The sequence below is a fragment of the Canis aureus genome, chromosome 3 (genome assembly GCF_053574225.1).
Source record: "Canis aureus isolate CA01 chromosome 3, VMU_Caureus_v.1.0, whole genome shotgun sequence".
Taxonomy (NCBI): Eukaryota; Metazoa; Chordata; class Mammalia; order Carnivora; family Canidae; genus Canis; species Canis aureus.
In genome coordinates, this window is record NC_135613.1 from 43,416,826 (window position 1) to 43,438,320 (window position 21,495).

Below are 21,495 nucleotides of genomic sequence, written 5' to 3' on the forward strand. Positions count from 1 at the left end.
CAGATAACTGATCTACCTAAAGTCAGACAACAAATTGTGTTGAGATGACTAAACATTATGTCCTGACTCCTAGTCTAGTGAGCTTCCTACCATAGAAGCTTAGGACAAAGGAGTATCTCCATCCCTGTATTCTAGCTATGATACTTCAAACTCTTTATGTCTAAAATCAAACCCATACTCTTCTACCCTTTCAACCCAAACCTCCTCCTCCACCCGTGTTCTGTATGTCCATTAACAGCAGCTTCATTGGGGCACCTGGGTGGCTCACTGGTTGAGTGTCTGCCTTTGGCTCAGGTTGTGATCCCGGGGTCCTGGGATGGAGTCCCACACTGGGCTCCCCGAAGGGAGCTGTTTCTCCCTCTGCCTATGTCTCTGTGTCTCATGAATAGTTTTTTTTTTTTATCTTAAAAAAAAAAAAAAAAGCTTCATTTTACAGGTCACTGAAGCTTGAGACCCAGAATCAACCATGACTCCCTCCTTGTAGTTTCTCATAAAGAGCTTCTCTAAAATAACCTCTATAAGGCCGTTACTGTGGCAGACACCAAGATAATCAAGACAGAGGTTTTATCCTCAGAGCTCACAACCTAATTGTATTATGTGTATGTATCAAGGGGAATGAAGAGAAGGAGAAAATCAACAGACAACTATCATTATTACCATGCTAAGTGTTATAATGATAAAGATAAGCAAGGGCGCTTGACCCAGATTGTAAGGTTGAGATGCGCCTTAAAAGACTATAGGAATTATTCAGGTGATATGCCTGTGTTAAGTATATCTCCCAATTAGAAATCTATAAAAAGTGCAGCCACCACAATCCAGGATCATTATGGAAGAGGGCAGTGGTAACAGTAAATGAAGGTAGCGCTAAGCCAGATTTTAACTACTTGTATATGACCCTGAGGAGTTTGGTTTGGGTTTGGTTTTTGTTTGGTTTGTTTTTTAGTTTGAAGTTAACCAAGTGACAGATTTTAAGCAGTGCAAGCAAGAGAGCTTTGTGGAAAATGAATGGAAGCATATTTGGCCTGGGAAAAGGAGAAAACTGGAGTAGACTATTACATGTAAATCCAAAAGTAGGATTAGAGAGAGGTGACGATGGCATAGGCAAAATGACTAGATGAGGGATAAATGAGATGACAGGAAACGGAGAATCAGTGTAGACCACTCTTCCAAATTACTTGGCTGAGAAAAAGGAGAAAGGTCCCTGATAACATAGGGAAGAAATAGGGTAAAGGAAGAGTTTTATTTATTATTTTATTTATTTATATATTTTTATTGATAATCATTTTTTTAAGTTAGGAAAACTTGAAAATGATTATATGCTGAAAACAGTGGAGGAAAAAAGTAAAACTAAGGAAATGGATGGGACAATGGAATTAAATGTCTTGGTCCAGTTGTCCCAAATTTGGCTGATCATCAGAGTCATCTGGAGTGCTTTGTCAAAAAATACCTATTCTTTGACCCCCCAACGCAGACTTGGCAACTCAGAATATTGGCTTGGTAAAGTTTTGGGAATTTATAGGTTTCAAAAGCTGATTATAATGATCAGCCAGGCTTTGAGAACTCTGTTAAATTTATCTTACCCCTTCCATGAATATTTGGAGATCACCTGGATCTTTGGATCCGCTGGGAGTAATCTATTAAAAAGAAGAGGATAGAGAGTAGTAGATCCTATACTGATTTTGGATTGCCTCAGAAGTTTATTCATTTATTCTCTGAGCCCATGACCCAGGCTGTCTTAAATGAATCAAGGACATAATGGAATGATTATTTTTGCATTATGTAGATAATCTAGAATGGACATAAACTGCTGTGAGTTTGAAGCAGAGCCTGAGATTTGAGGATGTTCTCTCCTTAGTATTAGACCAATGTAAGTACAGTGGGATTATCTGAGCCAGTTGTCATTAATCTAACTTTGACAACGGGTTTTAGCTAGCATGGTCATTGTGGTAGAAGAATTACTGGGCTACATGATCTAGATCCCATTCAAGGGTCGGAGCTTAAGTCACTCTTCCCTTTCTGAGCCAGAATATGTTTAGCTATAAAATGGGAATAATATCTCCTTGGTAAAGCTCCACCTATTCCAGCTCTTGCCTAGCTATCATATACAATTAGAGGGAAAATTAACCTTGGTTTCCTGAATAATAAACCTACCTCAAAAGGTTGTTATAAGAATTAACTGAGATAGGGGATCCCTGGGTGGCTCAGCAGTTTAGCACCTGCCTTCAGCCCAGGGTGTGATCCAGGAGTCCCGGGATTGAGTCCCACATCAGGCTCCCTGCATGGAGCCTGCTTCTCCGTCTGCTTATGTCTCTGCCTCTCTCTCTCTCTCTGTGTGTGTCTCTCATGAATGAATAAATAAAATCTTAAAAAAAAAAAAAAAAGAATTAACTGAGATAATATATATAAAAGACATAGCAAAGTGCTTGGTACATAGTCAAATATTCAATATGCCTACCACTCCTGAAAATCGTAAGCATTTCCTGAAGATCCATGAAATAGTGCGTGATAAAATGTGTGATAAAATGATGCTCTGGATGTGAGCTAGGAGTAGGACTTGGAAGATGTGATATAGGGTATAATGCCAGAAATTTTGCTGAGAGCCCTCAAAATGTTTATTTTATTCCACTCCAAAATGATTGCTGTTGCACAGAATACTACAGAAAGGTGCTACGTAATTTCTGGTCTTTTGGGGGAATGTTTGTGTTTTTGTGTGTCTGTCATTCTGTGTATTTAGGACAGCTCTTGTATTTTATATTTGGCAAGGTGTGGGAGGTACATAGCTTTATGTGTTTTGCTGAGCAAATTGGGCTGGGCATCAGAAAGGCCAGAGTTCCTTGAGGTGGAAGGCAACAAGTTCTCTCCTATAGAGCATTTCTTTGTGTTCCTACCTTTGGTGGATAATATTGTCAGGAAAAAACAAAGTCACAACCCAGCTATAAGCAGTTTGTAATCTGTCTCTCTCATCAATCTGGTGGTTTAAGCATTAAAGAGGGCAGGCAAGGAGGTTGGGGACATGGTTTTGTTTTGACTAGAGAGGCTGATCTAAGAACTGGTCAGATGTAGATGGTGAAATTGGAAGGGAAATATTTGGGGGCCAGGGGATCTGGGGCCCATATGTTAGAATTTTCCACAGACAGTATATTACACTATCCAGGCAAATCTTGAGACTCAAATAAATGGGAAATAAAGAATGCCTGAGAAGGGGAAAGGCACATTTTTTTAAAGTAAATTCTTCTTCCAATACGGAGCTCAAACTCATTATCCCCGAGATCGAGTTTCATGCTCTACCAACTGAGCCAGTGGGCCACGCCCCAAAAGCCACATTTTTAAAGCTGCTTTTCCAACTACAGGTTGTGTATTGTGGCAAAGAAAAATAAGCCAATAGGTATGGTGAAATTGTTTGTCTTCGTTAGAATTAGCATGGGAACTATAAGAGAAAAATAGTAAATTTGTTGAAGGTTACATAGGAGACCAGAGGAGCAGAACTTGCCTTTAAAGAACAAGGAGCTTTCACAGGTACTTCCTCATTTGTTAAAGGCCGATTAGAAAGTTTTCTGTCATTCTGTCTAAACATTTCCTGGTACTGTTTGGACATTTTGTTTAGTCTTGGGTCAATAATAACAATCTCTTAGTGCTGACCTACTAAGTTATCCTAAGTTACTAGGAAGTAAGAATACTCCCCCCACACACACACACTTTTTTTCCTTTTGCATAAACTTGATCAAAGCTAGGTAGAAATTTGTCCTTTCTAGTTGCGAATCTTTGTACTTCGTTCCTTACTGTTGACTTTCATTCTTTACCCTTCTTCTCTTTGGTTTCTAGAGGGTCTTTGGAGATACCTTGTCCAAATCCATTACTCAGAGAATAGAGATGAGGAAATTATGAAATCTCATGGGGGACAGAGGTGATGAGCCTTGGCCAAGGTTGTCACTCACTGGCTCATCTAGCAGTTACTGACTCAGTGCATCCTAAAAACCAGGCATGCACCAGGCTTTGGGAATGTGGTGAACTTGGCTCAGGATTTGGCTTCTGCCCTGATGGAGCCTGCAGTAAGTCTGCATGGGAGACATGAAACATCACTACAAAAATCAATACACTGGCCATTACCAGTCTTTGCTTTGAAAGACAATACTGGGTGCTATTAGGATAATAATCAAGGGTGGCCAGGGAAGATCTCTCTGAGAAAGTAAAAAGACTGATTTCAAGTCTAAGGATCACCTTGTATGGAGAGATCAGCACGTGTGCAGAACTGAAGGAAGTAGCTCTTGATGTACAGTGTAGTGAGTGAGTTGAAGGTAAAAGTGAGGTTGGAGAGTAGGAAGGGGCCAGATGGTGCAGGGCCTTATTGGGTTTGGATTTAATGCTAGCTGTAGCACAGTGGGAAACCTCTGAAGGATTTTGGGTGAGATTTGATTTCCATTTTAGAAAGATGCCTTTGGATTCTGTATAGTGAATAAATTTAAGGTCAGAGAGCTTGCTAGTCTTAGAGATGGGACCAAAACCCATGGCTCCCTACTCCCAGTCCATTCTGATTTATCAGGGTCTTCCTTCTAGTTCCTAAGTGCCAACCCAAATTAAATAGAAAGTACAGAACAGCATTGGGACTTTGTTCCAACTGGCTTTCTTATGTTCATTCACTCTGACAGTGAAAGACCTCTCCAGTTGGTCGAACACCTTCAGAATAATTAAGAGTTCTCAGCAGTATAGTTTCTCAGTCCCATAAAAACTCCTATTATCTAAGATATGCTTTTTATGGTTTGGTGTCACTCAGAGTCATGAGTTCTATATTTAACTTGAGTCTGCCTTCTGAGCTACAGTGTATATGTCTGTGGTATTTGCCAGTTAAGCCAGCCTGTGGGGTCACTGGCGAACCCCATGACGTTGGACTCTTCAGCTGGTGTGTGCCCCTTTAAGCAGTTGCACCATTTGGTTTTTCTTACAAGATTAAATGCTCACTTTAGCCTATGTCTTCCTTCAATTTTTTTCTGTCAAGTGTCTTCTTAACTGCATTTATTTACACTGTGTCATTACAAACTAATGCAGCTGATTATTTTGATTGAAAAACACCAACGTATTTATATATTTATTTTGCTTCTCAAAAAATACTCTGTGTACTTATCTAGTGATTGCTAATTCATCCAACATGTATTTAGTGACCTTGTGGTTGCACCGTAGCTGAAAGAGCAAGGGCTTTGGAGGCAGACACACCTAGGTCAAACCATGACTTGGGCCTTGATTCTGCATCTATAAAATGAGTATAACAACAAACTCATAAAGTAATTACAAAAAGCAGCACACCATATATAGAACTAGTTTATGTGGTACTCAGTAAATTTTCACTGTTCTACCATCAAATCAATCCTTTTGAGGCATCATTGATATGCAATAAACTTCACATGTGTAATATATACAATTGATATATTTTGACATGTATAGTCCCCTGAAACCATCAGACAAGCAGGCCTTTTCTCTCTTTCCCTTTACCTATTTCTGTACCTATTATATTGGCAGTAGTGTTGGGAGATCAGAGTGTCGGTCATTTTAAAACCTATTTAGAATTATCATTGCTCTGTTTTGATTGAATCACCATATTTATTTTCAACGGAATTTGGCATTAGAGTAAGATTTTATAATTTATTAAACGTATCACAAAAGGTTGAGAAACACTACTTCTGAGCAGACCCTCCCAGCCCAGGCGCTGGGGACACCAACCCCACAGCTCTCACAGAGCCTGTGCCTTCACTTGAAGAGAACCGAGCACCTCTGCTCCGGGCGCAGAGCTGACTCAGACCCAGATCTCGCCCTCACGAATCTCACAATCTAGGGCTGGAAGAATGAAAAGTTGCCAGAACAATGATAACACTAACTAGAAGGTGGGAGAGGTGAGATGCTGGAGAATTTCAGAGGGTGTGGTAGCTTCTGTCTTGGAGATGAGCTTGGAGTGAGGACAAAGCCGTTCATTGCCACCTTCATGTGTGTCTGTCTGAGGTAGATGTGCAGAGCAGTTGAGACAAATACAGGCCCTTCCTGTTGATAGCTTAAAGCCTAATGCTGTGCGTTGTGGGCCAACAGGCTGGATGTATGCCCAGCCTTTTCCTGGACAGCATCCAGCATTGCTGAGGACAGAGTGAGCATGCAGGACCCCAGCCCAAGTTATCCAGTGGCCCGAACACCTCACTGACTCCTAAAGAATGGGGTTGCCTGTGCCTATGCGGAAAATAGGGCCATCCTTCACCTCCAATATCTAGGTCAGAGAGGGGCCCACTTGGGGTGCACACTACAGTGATAGATTGCTTCTGGGCCCTGGGGTCCTTGTTACCATCCTATTCATCATCTTCTACTAGTACCGAATAATGGATGAAATGTCATCAGATGCCAAAGGAGTTCTCAGCAGGAGGGCTTGAGGAACCTTGCCTTATACTGATGCTCTAGTGCTGGAATGATTATAAGGAACCAGAATGATCTTCTCCGGTGAGACTAAATGTATCATGCACTGTATGAATTCTGATTTATTTTTAAAACATTCTTGCTCTCATAGGCTCCCCTTTTAATAGTCTCACTGTAGCCTGTTTATTGTTACAGATGTTACTTTTAAATGAGGTCATTGAGCTTTACTTTCCAAAGGCAGTGTTTGCCGGTTACTGCAGGGTTGGCAGGGCTGCCCGAAGAACAGCGCTTACATGAGATCAAGGTGAAGGTTTCAGACCCTCAGAGAGAAGGCTGCCTCCATGTTTCCCTGCATGCACGTCAGCCGTAGGTCCCAGGGGAGAGAGTGGTCACACTGGTCCAGGTGTTGCCCTTGCTAAGGTTGCCTGGCAGGAGTGCAGTGGGGACCGGCGTTGCGGTCACACACACTTGACTGCCGTCTTACTCCCTGTGAAACCTCCGGGAGGCCAGAAGACTCCGCTGGGTTCTTTGTCTGTAACTTGGGGAGAATACTTTGTTGCTCCTAGATTTTCATGGATAAGATCTACCCTTTTTCTGTGTCTGTTTGGCAGGGTAATTACTAACGGCGTGAGACACCGAACATGCTTTTAAGTCCTCCACGTAGTGCATTTCACATGGTGTGTTCAGAGGACCAGCACTAAAATCAAAGGCCCACTCACCAGATCCAGCTTGCCACCGATTGTAGATAAACTGTATGGGCACAAGACAAAACGGAATGTCCTTGGCCACTTTGGCACTACAGCAGCACAGTTGGGTGGGTTGCAACAAAGCCTGCGTGGTCAACAAAGCCAGAGTTCTTTACTCTGCAGCCCTCGCAGAAGTTTGCCGACCTCTGAGCCGGGCTCAAGGATGGCCGCGTGGCCTTCAGAGCTTGCTTTTTGCTTTTGCCCAGGCTCCTCCTCCCACTGAATGGCTTTCCGTTCTGTTTCCCACTATAGAAGTCTCCTAGCATATCAGTTAGTACATAAGGCTTGTCTTTGGCTCAGCTGTGTGTGTATCTCACAGCATGTAAAGCAGGGCACTACCCATAGTAAATGTGTCCTCCATGACTGATTCGGCGGGGGAACAGAGTGGAAGGGCATCAGAGAAGGCAGAGAACTCTGCTTGTGGGAGAGGGTAAGAACGACTTCATGGAGGTTTGGGAACAGGACAGCTCAGGGTAAGGTGGCTGCCACTCCCGCTGCAGATCAGTGGCAGGGATGCAGTGTATCTAGTAGGAAGGGAGGCAATACTGCATGGTTGGTGGGAACAGAGGAGCTAGGACAGCCAGGCTTGAATCCCAACTTGGCCATTTATGGGTGATACCTTAGACAAGTCATTGAAGCTCTCTGAGTGTATTTTGTAAACTCCACAGTAGGAAATAATAATACCACCTTCATCCTACAGTTGTTTCATGTGCTAAATGAGAAAACGTGAAGGAAAGCCTTTATATCCCACTGCTGGCACATTGGAATGATTCTGTGAACTCTTACAGAATGATGATGGTTCTGACCTTTCAAGTACCATCTATGCTAATTTCCTCATTGTGGAGTGAGCAAGATCAGGGTCACAGGTCTAGTCCCTCTGGAGACTAGACCTATTAATGTCACTGTTTTCCACAGTTAACGTACCCCAAGCCAGCAAGTATACAGTGGTCCAACAGGGGCCAACCTACTGAGGGGAGAGACCAGTGCAGATGAAATCATTCATGCTGGAAAAATATTCCAGGACATATAGCATCACCATACAGTGTTAAGAATAATAGCTTCCCTTGACTGAAGCATTCATTACATTTTTCTGTTCATGGGTATTTTTTAAAGGACAGAAAGAAAATGTTTAGCGGAAAATTTACAGCCTGAGATCGAGTGGGATTTCTTCATACTACAAGCAGTTTATGCAAAACAGATGCCTAAAGAGTGGTGCCTGCCTGCACCTGTGGATTTGGTGGTTATATTTCCTTTTCCCCACTCCTCCAGTTCTTGCAGACAACCTGAAATCCAACCCTGGAATTAAGTGGCAGTATTTCAGTTCGGAAGAAGGGATTTTCACCGTTTTCCCCGCACACAAGTTCCGGTGTAAGGGCAGCTATGAGCATCGCAGTAGGTACGTTGACTCACTTGCTGAAGTTTTAATTACTGCTTAAGAGTGATCTGTATGAAAGAGAGACTCCTCATATACACATATGGCTCTGCCTCCAAACTGTGGTTTCAGAAGCCTGTTTTGGAATGATTTCACCATTGAGCATAGGTGGATGTGGAAGTGCTAGGAGGGCAAATGATAAAGCCCAGAGTTTCTCTATACTTTCTAACAAGCCAAAGAAGAGTACTTAAATAAAGAAATTGTTGGAGGCACCCAAGTTGTTTTGAGGTTCAGGCATTGGTGAGACAGGAATGATAAAACTTTCTCCTTAAGTGCAGCCCTAGAAGACTCGGAGCCTCTCAGAGTGGACTTTGTGATTCCCAGCTTTCCTTTCTGTTGATAATGTGCTTGGCCATCTTTTTGAAATTTACATGCTACTAGAAGTTTTAAGGTTGCCCAGAACACATTGGATTGAAGACCGTTAACATCCTGTTCTTCTCACGGAAATGACTAGAGTTTGTACCGCTTAGCCAGAAGGGCAGTAATGGTGAGCTAATTTGTATGACAAGACTCATCAATTTACAGAACACCTTAGGCAAAGATACTTCCCCTTTGAGTCCTTACAATTTCCCTTTGCAGTGTCAGATGTTTGATGCCAGAAAATCTGGAGCTAGTGGGAGATGTTCATTTTTCATGCCATTTTTTAGAGTTTAAAGTAACCATCACTTTAGCCTCTCTTTATCTTTACTTTAAATCATATCTAAAATTTTCCCCAAGGAAAATTCTACTACTGTGCTTTTCCTAGAAAGACCTTTGTGTCATTGATCCGGTTTCTTCAGTTCCCTCCCTAGACATCCTGATGAAGATCTAAGTGTCAAGAGACTAGACTGGAAACCATGACCTTGTTTCTGGTCTGGCTCATTCAGGAGAGGCCAAAGACACCATGAACCATCTAATTTGTATTTCTAAGAAGCTAGATCGGATGGCATGCTGCTCTTAATGATTCACCTAATGAGGGAAAGTACAAAAGGGCAAGCAGGACCTTGTCACAGATCAACACTCACCTACACTTGGAAAGTTTCATCCATACCCACCCTGAATATGCATTACACCAACCCTCAACACTCTTCCCTTGGCTAAATAGTCCAGGTTTCTTTCCTTATAGATTGCTGTTCTTATCTCTTGACTTGCCCTCACTGCTTTCCTCTGAGGCCTTTGCAAGTCTTCCACATCTTTTGAAGTGGAGTGGGTTTTCAGAATACACGAGAAAGGAACCAGTGGATACCAATCATGCTGTGGAGACCAATTCCCAGATTATACATTTAATGTTACTATTTATGCATCCCTCCAAAACAGTTTCTTAACAACTTTCTGTGGCAGGCAATGTGAAACATACATCCTGCTTTTCATTGATGTGGGTTGAGTTAGAAAAGAGCTATGCCTTTTTTTTTTTTTTTTTTAATTCACCTTGCTTGGAGGACCTAAAAAAAGTTCAATATTTGAGATGGTTGTCAGTGTTGGGATAGTCAGATTTCATTCTTTTCCATTCTGTCTTTTATTTCTGTAGCCATCTCTCCTGGATTCTTTTTATTCCATCTCCCTACTGGCTTAATGGTATCAACTGGTGAAAATAAAGCAGTACTTCAGTGTTCACGTAGGACTTTTGGCTTGAGAACAAAAGTGTAAACTTGGCTAGATTTCAAGAGTTTGTGGGATTTCTTGGGGTTTTTTTGGGGGGGGGTTGTTTTTGTTTTTTGGGGGTTTTGGGTATTTTGCCTTTCTTCCTTAATTTGTGCCCAGACTTTTTTGAGTCCACTGGCATCTAACATTTCATAGAAAAAAACTAGTGTTTTAGGGGTGTCAGTAAAGGAGAGAATTCTCTTGAGGCTGATTTGCTTTCTTAAGCTCCAACTAATTTGTTCCAGCTTTAAAACTGTGAAGGGAGACCTCATTAAAGCCTTTCTCACAAACCTTCCTGTACTGCACATGAGCAGAAGGCTGCTTTTCATGGGAGGCATTTCTTCTTTGGACCTTCCCCACCCTCCCTCCACCCCCTTTTCTGAATGTTGGCAAACAAAAACCTGGCAAGAAGAGTGGCTATCACAGGCTTGGACAAATTTGATGGCATGGTTTTAAATGCTCAGATAAGGGGCCTTTTGGTGGCTGACCTGTGTGAATTGGTTCAGTACAGAAAGGAAAGGGCCCTCTTAAGCAGTAGCCTTTGTCTGGGGAGAGAGAAACCAAACCTGCTATTCAAAGCTGCTCAGCATGTTCACAGATGACAGGCCGCCTCCGTTTTAGCAAAGCCCCGCTCTGTATGTCTGCAGACCCAGCACTGGCAAGTAGGCCTTCTTCTCTCTCTTGTGCTCTCTGCAGTCTCAGAGGCCACCAGTTCCATTTTCTGTAGCCGAACATTGGGTAACCGTGAACAGCATCACCACATACAGCTACGAGTGTGGACTTTCAAGTGTGTGGAAAAAGCCAGTCTCCCAAAGGATTTACTCCCCCCGCCCCTTTTTTTTTAAGATTTAAGTAATCTCTCTACCCAATGTGGAGCTCAAACCCACAACCCCAAGATCAAGAGTCATGTGCTCCACCAACTGAGGCAACTAAGGCACCTTCAAAAGTTCAGCTTCTTATAACCTCCTCCCAGTTGTCTTAACCTTTGGGAGATTTAAGGTACCAATCTCTGTTCTACAGACACATGCTGTTGTCTCGAGGTCATATTTTCAGTGCGCCAGTAGCCTTTCTCCTTGCAGCTGATCTCTCCATTCTTGTGCCATCGCTGGAAAAACATATAGGCACCAAATGCCTGCACATCTGTAGTGTTTATTTACAGCTGCGTTAGGTTGAGGTCCTTTTTACCTAAATCAGGACTGACCCCAGAAAGCTTCTTCCCCCTTCTAGACCTATCTACGTCTCCACAGTCCGGCCACAGTCCAAGCACATTGTCGTGATCCTGGATCACGGGGCTTCCGTCACAGACACCCAGCTTCAGATCGCCAAGGACGCTGCCCGGGTCATCCTCAGTGCCATCGATGAGCACGACAAGGTACCCTCAGTGACCCCCATGTCATTGACTCTGCCTTGAATGTCTTTTGTAAAGTACCTTGTGTTTTATGATACATAGTTTTAAATCCATATTTAAAATGACTATGGGGAAAAGAGAGCGGTTTTGTTTTTATTCTAGCATTTGGGGAAACAGCTGCTGATTTTGGCTCTTTTAAAATCACCCCCACCAAGCCGAGTCTTGTACTTCATTCATGGCTCATATCAAGGCTTCCAGTTAGCTGTGGCTTTCACACTGGAAGTTATGCTGAGGAGAAGGACAAGGGTGTGGAGGCTGGTGTATGGCCTGACTTTATCTCAAGATTTATGAGAGGTGAGGGATAAGGGATGGTTTCTAGAGGTTTACTAATCTCTAGGATAGCTCAGAGACAGGTGTGTTTACAGCTAATGATAATCTATTGCCTGTGGACATTTTTTGCTTCAACATTTTGACTTTTCCAACTCCTAAGGTTTTACTGACTAATCTAGTTGCTTAAAACACACACTTCATGCCTTTGTGCGCACCCCCACTTCCAGCTGGAAAACCAAGATGGTTAGTCCTAAGATTTCTCTCTGCATGAAATAGTCATTCTTCATGTTATAGATGAACACCATTATGCTGACTTCAGCTGGGAACAAGAAACAAACTCTAGAGTCCCTCCGCCTCACCAATCCTTAACTAATCCTTTTCAAATTTGATAGATTTATGCCTCCAGGCATTTATTTTTAAACTCTCAGCAACTGTTCTATAGGCCATCTCAGTCCTTGGACTCTTCCAGAATATTAAAACAAAAAAACGAAAAACCCTAGTCATGTTAACATAGCAAGGTTTCTTTTTCTCTCCTCCAGATCTCTGTGCTGACTGTGGCAGACACAGTCCGGACGTGCTCACTTGACCAGTGCTATAAGACGTTCCTGTCTCCAGCCACCAGCGAAACCAAGAGGAAAATGTCCACCTTCGTTAGCAGTGTCAAGTCTCTGGATAGTCCTACCCAGCACGCGGTTGGATTTCAAAAAGCATTTCAGCTGATTCGAAGCACAAACAATAACACAAAGTTCCAAGCAAGTAAGTGCACTCTCTGGGAAGACTTAAAATTAATAGATAAAGGACAGGAATAGGAATACATTGTAAATGGATCACACAAATACATCTAGGGGGATTTAAAAAAAAAAAAAAATTGACCCCAGATAAAATTTTTATGTGTTGTCATAATGGTCATCTAGTCCTAGGACCTCACTGGATTTTCTCATCTTTTCCAATCAAAGGTACTTAGCCTGCACGATTTTTGCACTACCAGAGTCTCTTCTTCCTGCCCCTTAATAATGGACATAGCCCCATTTACTTCCCAGGAGAATATCCACATCCTTTTTAATGCTAATTGTTGGCCTTGCCTCCTCGTTACTTGAGAGTGGATGTGTGCTGGTGTGCATGTGTCCGTAAACAGGCTGTGGGATTCTTGCCTTGATCCTTCCTTCTTGTAACCAGCTGTCATTTAGATGAGCATGGCCCTTCAAATGTACAAAGGCACTCTAATTTAATTTTCATGTATTAAAGAAAATCTGGAATTAGGATGCATGTTAAACTGAAGGAAAGGATATTTGAAATAAGACATATGCTTTGAAACTACAGAAAGGAATCTATGTCATTTTCCCTTTTATATTTGAATATTTGTAGGATTTTTTTTAAATGAATGTATCCTATTGAGGTAAACTTTAAGATTATATTTCTAAGCTCTTCAGTGTGTCTGCATTAAAACTAACACAACATTGATGAATGTAAAGCACAGTGACTGGCACGTGATGAGGCCATGAAAGATGGAAGCTACTGGAATTGTTAGAACTAATGATGGCAGATGGCGTATTTGTTTGTGTTTGAATACAACAATTTACCACGAATTTAATAGCAGCTTAAAACAGTGTACACTTATGACCATGCAGACGATTCCATGGGTAGGAGTCCAGGCATAGCTTTCCTGGGTTCTAGGTAAGGATTTAGGGTTGCACAGGCTGCAGTCTAGAGGCCACCCTGGTCTGTGATCTCCTTTGAGGTTTGGAGTCCTCTTCATTTCATGGCAACCGTAAAACTCGTATGCACTGTTTTCTTCAAAGCCAACAGGAGAGCATCTCGTCTTTGAGCCCCTGATTCAAGGAAGGCTTGGACCCTCTTTTGAAGGGCTCATTTGTTCTAATCAGACCCATCTCCTTTCAGATTAATCAAATTTCTCTCCCTTGTGATTAACTTATTAGAAATCTCAGTGACCTCTGCAAAATCCTTCCATCTTTGCCATCTTTGTGGCATAATCACAGAATTGATATCTATCACCTTTGCCATATTCTATTGGTTAGAAGCAAGTCACAGGCCCCCTCAAGAGGAGAATCTTCTACAAGGGTGTGGGTCATTAGGGTCATCTTAGAATTTTGCCTACCAGCCTTGGCAAGAATCTGCTACCCAATATTACGGGATGGCTGAGTCAGTAAGGCCAGTGGACAAGGTTGACTTGAGTATTCAAGACAGATTGGCTAGTTGATCATTGCCATTTACTTGTCAACATTCCTCACCAGGAGTGATTCTACTTGATTCCTCAGTCATCAAATCATCTTTAAAGTCCAATTTTGATTATACTATTCAAATAATGGAGAGAAATGTTAGACTGATTGTGGCCTGCCAGTGATTGGGAGTCAGGGGAACCCAAAGTAAGCAAATAAAGATTCTTTTGGGGATCATGGTAAAGTTTTTTTTTTTTTTAAGATTTTATTTATTTATTCATGAGAGACCAGAGAGAGACCTAGAGAGAGAGAGAAAGAGAGAGAGAGGGGCAGAGACACAGGCAGAGGGAGAAGCAGGTTCCATACAGAGAGTCCCACATGGGACTCGATCCCGGGATTCACACCCTGGGCTGAAGGTGGCGCTAAACCGCTGAGCCATCCAGGCTGCCCAGGATCATGGTAAAGTAGAGGGCACATACTCCATGGAGAAGGCAACTGTTCTTCTGTGCAGCCATGTAGGAGGGCCTGCCCAGAGTTGCCAGATCTTCTATTTTAAGAGAAGCCAGAAATCTGGATTTTTATGTGAGCCCCCTTGGTTTTCAAATGTTGACATTTGTTCCAGCTTAAAAACTGAAACCTCATTAAACCTCTTCTTGCAAACTTTCCTGTGGTACACGTTAACAGGAGGCTTTGATGAGAGGCATTTCTCCTCTGGGTTTTTTTTTGTTTTTCCTAATGTTGGCAAATAGAAACATGGCAGGAAGAGTGACCATCACAGACTTGAACAAATTTTGATGGCACTCTTTTTCAAATGCTCAGATGAATCCTTTTTAAGCCAAGTGAGATGTTCCTAAATTTTAGCTCATGGGCCTTCACTTTATAGCTTCTTTACTGGCAGTTCAGAGAAAAACGCAAATTAGATTGTATAAGGAAACACATCAGAAATTAGCATTGTCCAGCTCATTAAGGAGAAAATTGAGGTGCTCTCAAGCAGTTTAGCATAGTGGCTAAGTATGTGGGTTTTGGACTTTAACCAATTGTGGGTTCAAATTCTGACTCTGAAATTTTTCTGTACTTGTGAACTTGTGTGAACTACTATTTGATCTCTCCAGGCCTGATTTCCTTTTCTGCAAACTTGGGGTAATAATAAGATCCAGGATTCCATCATAAATATTAAATAAATATTACCTATGGTTATGGTATTCAGTATCCTATAAGACTTCTAGCTCTGGCTAAACTGGAGCAGATACCTGAAACATCTGAGTTGACCTCAAGCCGAGATGGCTGATGACCACACTAGCCTTGGCTACAGCATGGTAAGGGATCTATGTGCTCATCTTAGGAACTTACACTCTACGTGATACTCTGTTCACTCCCTAGATAATTATTTAGCATCTGCCGTGTACCCAGTACTGTTTTAAAGCCCTGTGGTGGAGTTATTCTAATAAGTAAGACCTACCCTGTAGGATTGTCATAAGGATTAGTCTGTGTGCAAAAATGAAGTATCTGCCACACACTAATAGCCACATGAACAGAAGCTACATGTCATAAATCATAGTGGCTTTGTACGAATTTACTTTGCACTAATAAAATATCTAAAAATCTTATGTAGTGCTGGCTCTTTTTCAGTCTTGTGGTAGATCTGTAATGGATACCATTGATATATTTGGGTTGCCTGTTCTGGGGGTGATTGGTTGGTAGATCATTTTATAGCAGAAGGAATAAGATAGGAGTGGGGATCTAACGACATGGGCAAAGCCCAAATTTCAATTGCTCTTTCCCCTTCAATATTGACCCCAGGCCATGCTAGTGGCTTAGACAGAGATTTGTCAAATGGAAGATACTTAATTTTCTTCCTTTTACATGTTATATCTTCACTATGCCCCAAGTCCCTATAATTATTACTCATCCATGACATTACTAATCACAAGATTGAGTTCCTCTGAGTGACTAGAGAGGAAATATCCTAATAAGTAAAAAATAACAATAATAAATCACACTAAATCTGGCAGATGTGCTATTTAAAAAGGATAGGGCAAGGATCGAGTCAGGCTGAGCAGAGACCATGAGAAAGCTTACAGGTGCATGCCTTATTGTTGAGACTGGGAAAAGAAAGGTGCTTGGTTGCTAAAGGAGGCTGCAGACTGCCAGTCTTCTGGCTTTCCAGATATGGGCCTGTGCCTTAAAGCTGTGCCAGCTTTCTGTGACAGCATATTTTATCTAGAGTCATAAAGCTAAGTTAGAAAACTCAGGGTTCTCTTTTAGGTCAATCTAACAGGTATCCAGGCATTTATGGCACACAGTACCTTTGCCATGGGATGACAGTTTGTCTCCTACTTCATATCAGCCTCGTGGTATATCTGTGTTCCCCCCAACTAGGGAGTCAAGTAGTGTTTTGTTTTATCCCCAGTCTGAAGCTTAAGTGAGATGTTTGCAGTCCTAACAGAATAATTTACAGGACAGTATTTACATCATTGGGAAAATATTGACATCCAGCTTAAGATGGGTATTTCTAAGCTTATGGATTTTTTTTTTTTTTTGCATCGGCATTTACTTCTTAAGTTCTGATGAATAAATAGTGCAATTAAATTTGCAGGTAGTATTAGAGGGATTATTCAAGCATCAAATGGCTTTATTTTTATTAACTTATTTGTATATTAAATCATCGTAGTGAATAAGAAGCAGTAACTTATGTCACATTTATTTTTGAATCAGTTTTATCACTCTGAGTTCAGTTGTCTCCAACATTGAAACAACATAAACTAACCATTCAATTTTGTATAATAAAAGATGTTTCAGGGCTAAAATGGAAACTGACAAACTGAAGGAAACTCAATCATTGTAGCCTCATCACTGTTAGGACAATGTTTTAAAGAGTGAATAGCACTGGGTGTTATTCTATATGTTGGCAAATTGAACACCAATAAAAAATAAATAAATAAAAGAGTGAATAATTGTACTGATTACCTATTGCTGGGTAAGAAATTTCCCAACACTCCATGGCTTAAAACATGAAACATTTACTGTCTCAGCATTTGTAGGTCAGGAATCTGGGTACAGCATAGTTGCCTGCCTCTGGCTAAAGGTGTCTCATGAGGTTGCAGTGAGACAGTTTGCCAGAATTGATATCCTCTCAGAGTTCAACTTGAGAAGGACCCGCTTCCAAGTTCACTCACTCGGTTGCCGGGGGAACTCCATTCTGAGGGCCTCAGTACCTGGCCTCTAACGAGGGTGACTCACACCAGACTATCTGGCTTCCCTCAGAGTGAGAGAGCATGTGCAGTGAAAGCCACTGGCTTTGTGTAACCTAATCTATTTCTTAACACCCCATTGCCTCTCCCGCATTCTATTCTCAAGAAGCAAGTCATGAATTCCAGCCCACACTCAAGAGGGAGACAGCTACACGAGGTTGTAGATATCAGGATGTAGGATCACTGGAGGAACCAGGTGGTTTGTTGCCTACCACAGTAACTATAAAACAACCTTGCCTAAATGATAGCAATAGGATCTAAAGAAATAAGCATATAATATATGAATATTTATTTCTCAACAGAAAGGTAAACTTCCATGTAGGCTATCCTCATAAAAATACATAGTGAACCAAAGAATCTCAGAAAGACAACGTAGAAGTCCAGCTCATTTACTTCCCTCCCTCCATTGCAGTAGTCATCCAGCCTCTGCTTACGTATCTCCGCTAGTAGGAGATGCTACTTTTATTTTTTAGTAAATCCACTTAAAGGAAGTTCTTCACACTGAACTAAAATGACCTTCTCAATCATTCTACTCATGATCCCTGGTTGGGGAATAGTTTAATCTTGAGTCATAGGTGCCACTTCAGACCAATGAGGGGGTGCATATTGAGGTTTCTTTCTTTTACTCTCTATTTGCCATCACCCTTAGATTCACTCCTCACTTAAATTAACCAATTAGTCCTCACAGCAATACTATAAAGTACTGTTGTCATCCCCATTTTGTAGACAACAAAATATAGTGTAAAGAAGTTAAGAAATCTGCCTAAAATTACCCGGATACACTCATAAGTAGCAGAACTGGGATTTTGACACAGGCAACCTGGCTCCCATGTCCGTGTTGTTACCGCTCTTCTACACTGATGAGTTTTAAAACACAACTGCTTATGGAGCTACTTAGTGTAGAGACAAATAGCCTTTCATGTTTTAAGAGCCCATGGAAGAACCACCATTTTAAAGCCTAATCACCCCAAAAATGTTTGCTCCTGGTGGAAGCCCCTCAGTCAGTGAGGAAAGGATAGGATAAATCAGGTCCTGAATCTTCTCTTGCCAAAGGCAAGAGAGTGCTCCATCTGGGATGGCTAAATTACCACACCATGAGTGCCTAAAGGAAATCACCTTCTTTTATCTGGTAAATTTATTAGGAACATCTCTTTAGCTGACACTGGGTAAATGAGGCCTCGTTGCCCACAAAGGGCAGAATAGAAGAGAAGCAGAGGCAGGGAGATGAAAGCCCCAGCATCAAATGGGAAGGAGTCCGAACGCTGGGCCAGGCAGGTCCTCAAGGCGGGCAAGTCCAAAGGAAATGAAAAAGAAACAGAACTGCTGCCTTTAGCCGGAATCCAACCTAACGTTCAATTTGTATGTTTTTGTTTAGATACAGACATGGTCATAATTTACCTGTCAGCTGGCATTACATCAAAGGACTCCTCGGAAGAAGATAAAAAGGCAACTCTCCGTGTCATCAATGAAGAAAATAGCTTTCTAAACAACTCCGTAATGATTCTCACCTATGCCCTCATGAATGGTAGGTAGTGTTTCGAGATTTTTCTTTCAGATGAAAGTTCCCTCTAAGTGCATCCTGCTTTCAGAAAAAAAACAAAAAAGGACCCTAACAGTGTGCGCTTTGAAGAGTATAAGAAGAGAGGCCACCAAGCAGCTTCCTGCCCAAGCCTCTCTCTCCCTACCGTTTGTATTCAAGGCATATGTTAGGATGTCACTCTCTCTTCATCTCTCTTTCCAGCCAAATGCTCATTTCTAAACCTTCGCCAGTTATGCGTTCTTGCCGAGGATTCTGTACAGTTCTGTTTTTTTTTTTTTCCAATTCTCCTTCATATTCTTGGATTTTGATACTGCATGGAGGTTATTAACTGAGCTCATTGATTTAAGCTTCAGGAAGCCAAAGTACTGACCTAGATTCTTCTGTATAACCAAGCCAGCGAATATCACATTTCTCTGCAGAATCACCATGTAAAGCCTCTTCTACTCTCTCCACCTCAGCTTCCTTAACTGTAGGACAGAGATAAGAATTACCGAGGTGACAGGGCTGTTGCGAAGATTAGCCCTAATATACAGTAAACACCCAGGATGGCATGTGTCACTTTCTAGGTACTCATGAAGGTTGATTTTGTTGCATTAAATCAGTATGTGAAAGGGTTTAGTAAATTGGCAAATCTGAGGAAATACTCTGGTTTTTTTTTTTTTTTTTTTCCTTCTGCTCTTCAGCATATCCTATAGTCTGACTGTGGCCCAGTTTTCTAGCTTTTCTGCTATATCCTGTCTCTTCACCTGTTAATGTATGTTGCTCTTCCTCCCGAGCTTTTCTTCAGGCCTCTTACCCCCAGTGTTCAGGATGACCATATTCTCTTGTTTTTAAGAGGCCATGTCTTGGTCCGGGAGCTCTTCTCATCTCTGACCTTTTATTTGTTGCATCCGCTTCCAGATTTCCATGCAGAACCATGTGGCTATAGATAGGGACCAATGGTTCTCATTTTAACATGCTAAGGATTACTTGGAGATTATTTTTTAAATGTAGACTCCTAGGCAGCACCCTTGGATTTTTATTCAGATCTGCCAAGGCAGAGTCCAAAAATCTGTGTTTGGGTTGGCATGATTCTTTTCCACAGATTTTGTAAACTCTACATGGAAGAATTCAGGGTGTGAGTTCCAGTCTCTATCTATTAGTTGTGTGGCTTATGGCAAGTTATTTAATCTCTTCAGGCTTCAGTTATACCTGTAAAATGAAAACAATGAAAATGAAATGTGCATAGAATTGCTGTGATGATAAGTAAATAAAATACGGTGTGTTAAAGGTTCCTAACACGGTACTTGATCAATGGAGAGAATTAAAGTTAGTGTGATTTCCTGTCTCAGTACACCACAGAGGCAGAGGTGCTTCTCTCTCTCCCTCTGGCTCGGGGGCCAGTTCTCTCTTGAGTATTTCAGTATTCCTTGTCCACAAGCACACTGTGCTTGCTTCTATTAAGATGTCATCTGTGACATGGAATGATGTGCTCACCCACTGTTCTCTCTTCTTCCTCCTCTTTCCACAAGAGTGTGAGCCTCAGACATAAACCGCATCTTAGTTTTCTTTGTGTTCGGAGCATTGAGCACAGGGTGAGCACAGTTGAGGTAGGCAAGGATGGCCTGTTTTTGCTGGGGCTGGGGCACTTACCTCTCAGTATTATCTCTGAGTGCCATGTATTCTTTTTCCCTACGGTTTAGCTGCTTTGATTCAAGAGAGAAGAGACAGAGGAAGGGAAGAAAATAAAGTCGGTTGAGTCTCTAGCACGTAACATAGTATGCTGAAGTTTTGGAGCTATATTATACAAAGTCCCTGTCCTCAAGAACCTTGTGACTCTGTGAGAAAGACAAGGCAGATGAATTCAGTGCAATAGTACAGATGTAAGAACACATAAAAGGAAGTGATCACTTATTTTCTGTTAGATTTGAAGGTCTGCCTCGGCAGATAGTAAGGAAAGAAGCTTCCTTACGATCATCCATCTCTTCACTGGTCTTAAATCTTCCCGCTAGAGTATCTTGTGCACCTGCTGTGCCTCTGATAATTCCGGTCTTACAAACCTCTGGTTACTTCCCTCTAACCACCCTTATCTCTTCATTCCTCTTTCTATAATCTAGTTAGATACAACATCCTCACTGCCAGGTTTCCCTCTCCAAATGCTGTCTCTGAGCATTGTTCACTAAGGGTGACCCATCCCCTTACTCTTGTCAGCCAGGTTTCAGAAAGGGAAGCAGAGCCACTATGAGAATTTTGGTATAATGAATTTATTATCAGAATTAGAATCTACACATTTGAGGAGACAACTGGAAAGTAGAGATCCAGAAAGAGGAATTGACAATCTAGTGTTTAGTAACCATCTCTGGTATGGGTGAACAAGTTGGAGCTCTTTGAGACATCTGAAAGCTAGGAACATTGAAGACCACTTAGGAGGTCTGCAGAGAAGTCTGTGGGAGGTTGTTGGCTTTTTATGGCTTCCATATCCCTGTGTATTCTCAATGAAGCATCTGGGCTGAGCCTGGGGTTGCCCTTGTTGAGCGAGCCAGCCTGCAGCTAAAGAAGGGAACGGAATGCAGATCAGGGAAGGGCAAGACAAACTGGAACATTCTGGTCCCCCCGTGTCTGTTTCACTTCTCAAATCTATAGCACTTCAGTTTTGGCCACCTTTAACCTAGAAACAGAGGAAAA

The 21,495-nt window shown here is 41.8% G+C and overlaps 1 protein-coding gene across 1 annotated transcript in view; it reads left to right on the forward strand.

Annotated features, from left to right (window-relative positions):
* CACHD1 (cache domain containing 1) overlaps window positions 1-21,495 on the forward strand; it is a 200,334-nt gene that overhangs the window by 134,416 nt on the left and 44,423 nt on the right. The window contains exons 5-8 of the mRNA XM_077892133.1: window positions 8,403-8,529; window positions 11,413-11,557; window positions 12,403-12,619; window positions 18,667-18,816. Coding sequence (XP_077748259.1) covers window positions 8,403-8,529; window positions 11,413-11,557; window positions 12,403-12,619; window positions 18,667-18,816 — 639 coding nt within the window. The remainder of the gene's footprint in view (window positions 1-8,402; window positions 8,530-11,412; window positions 11,558-12,402; window positions 12,620-18,666; window positions 18,817-21,495) is intronic.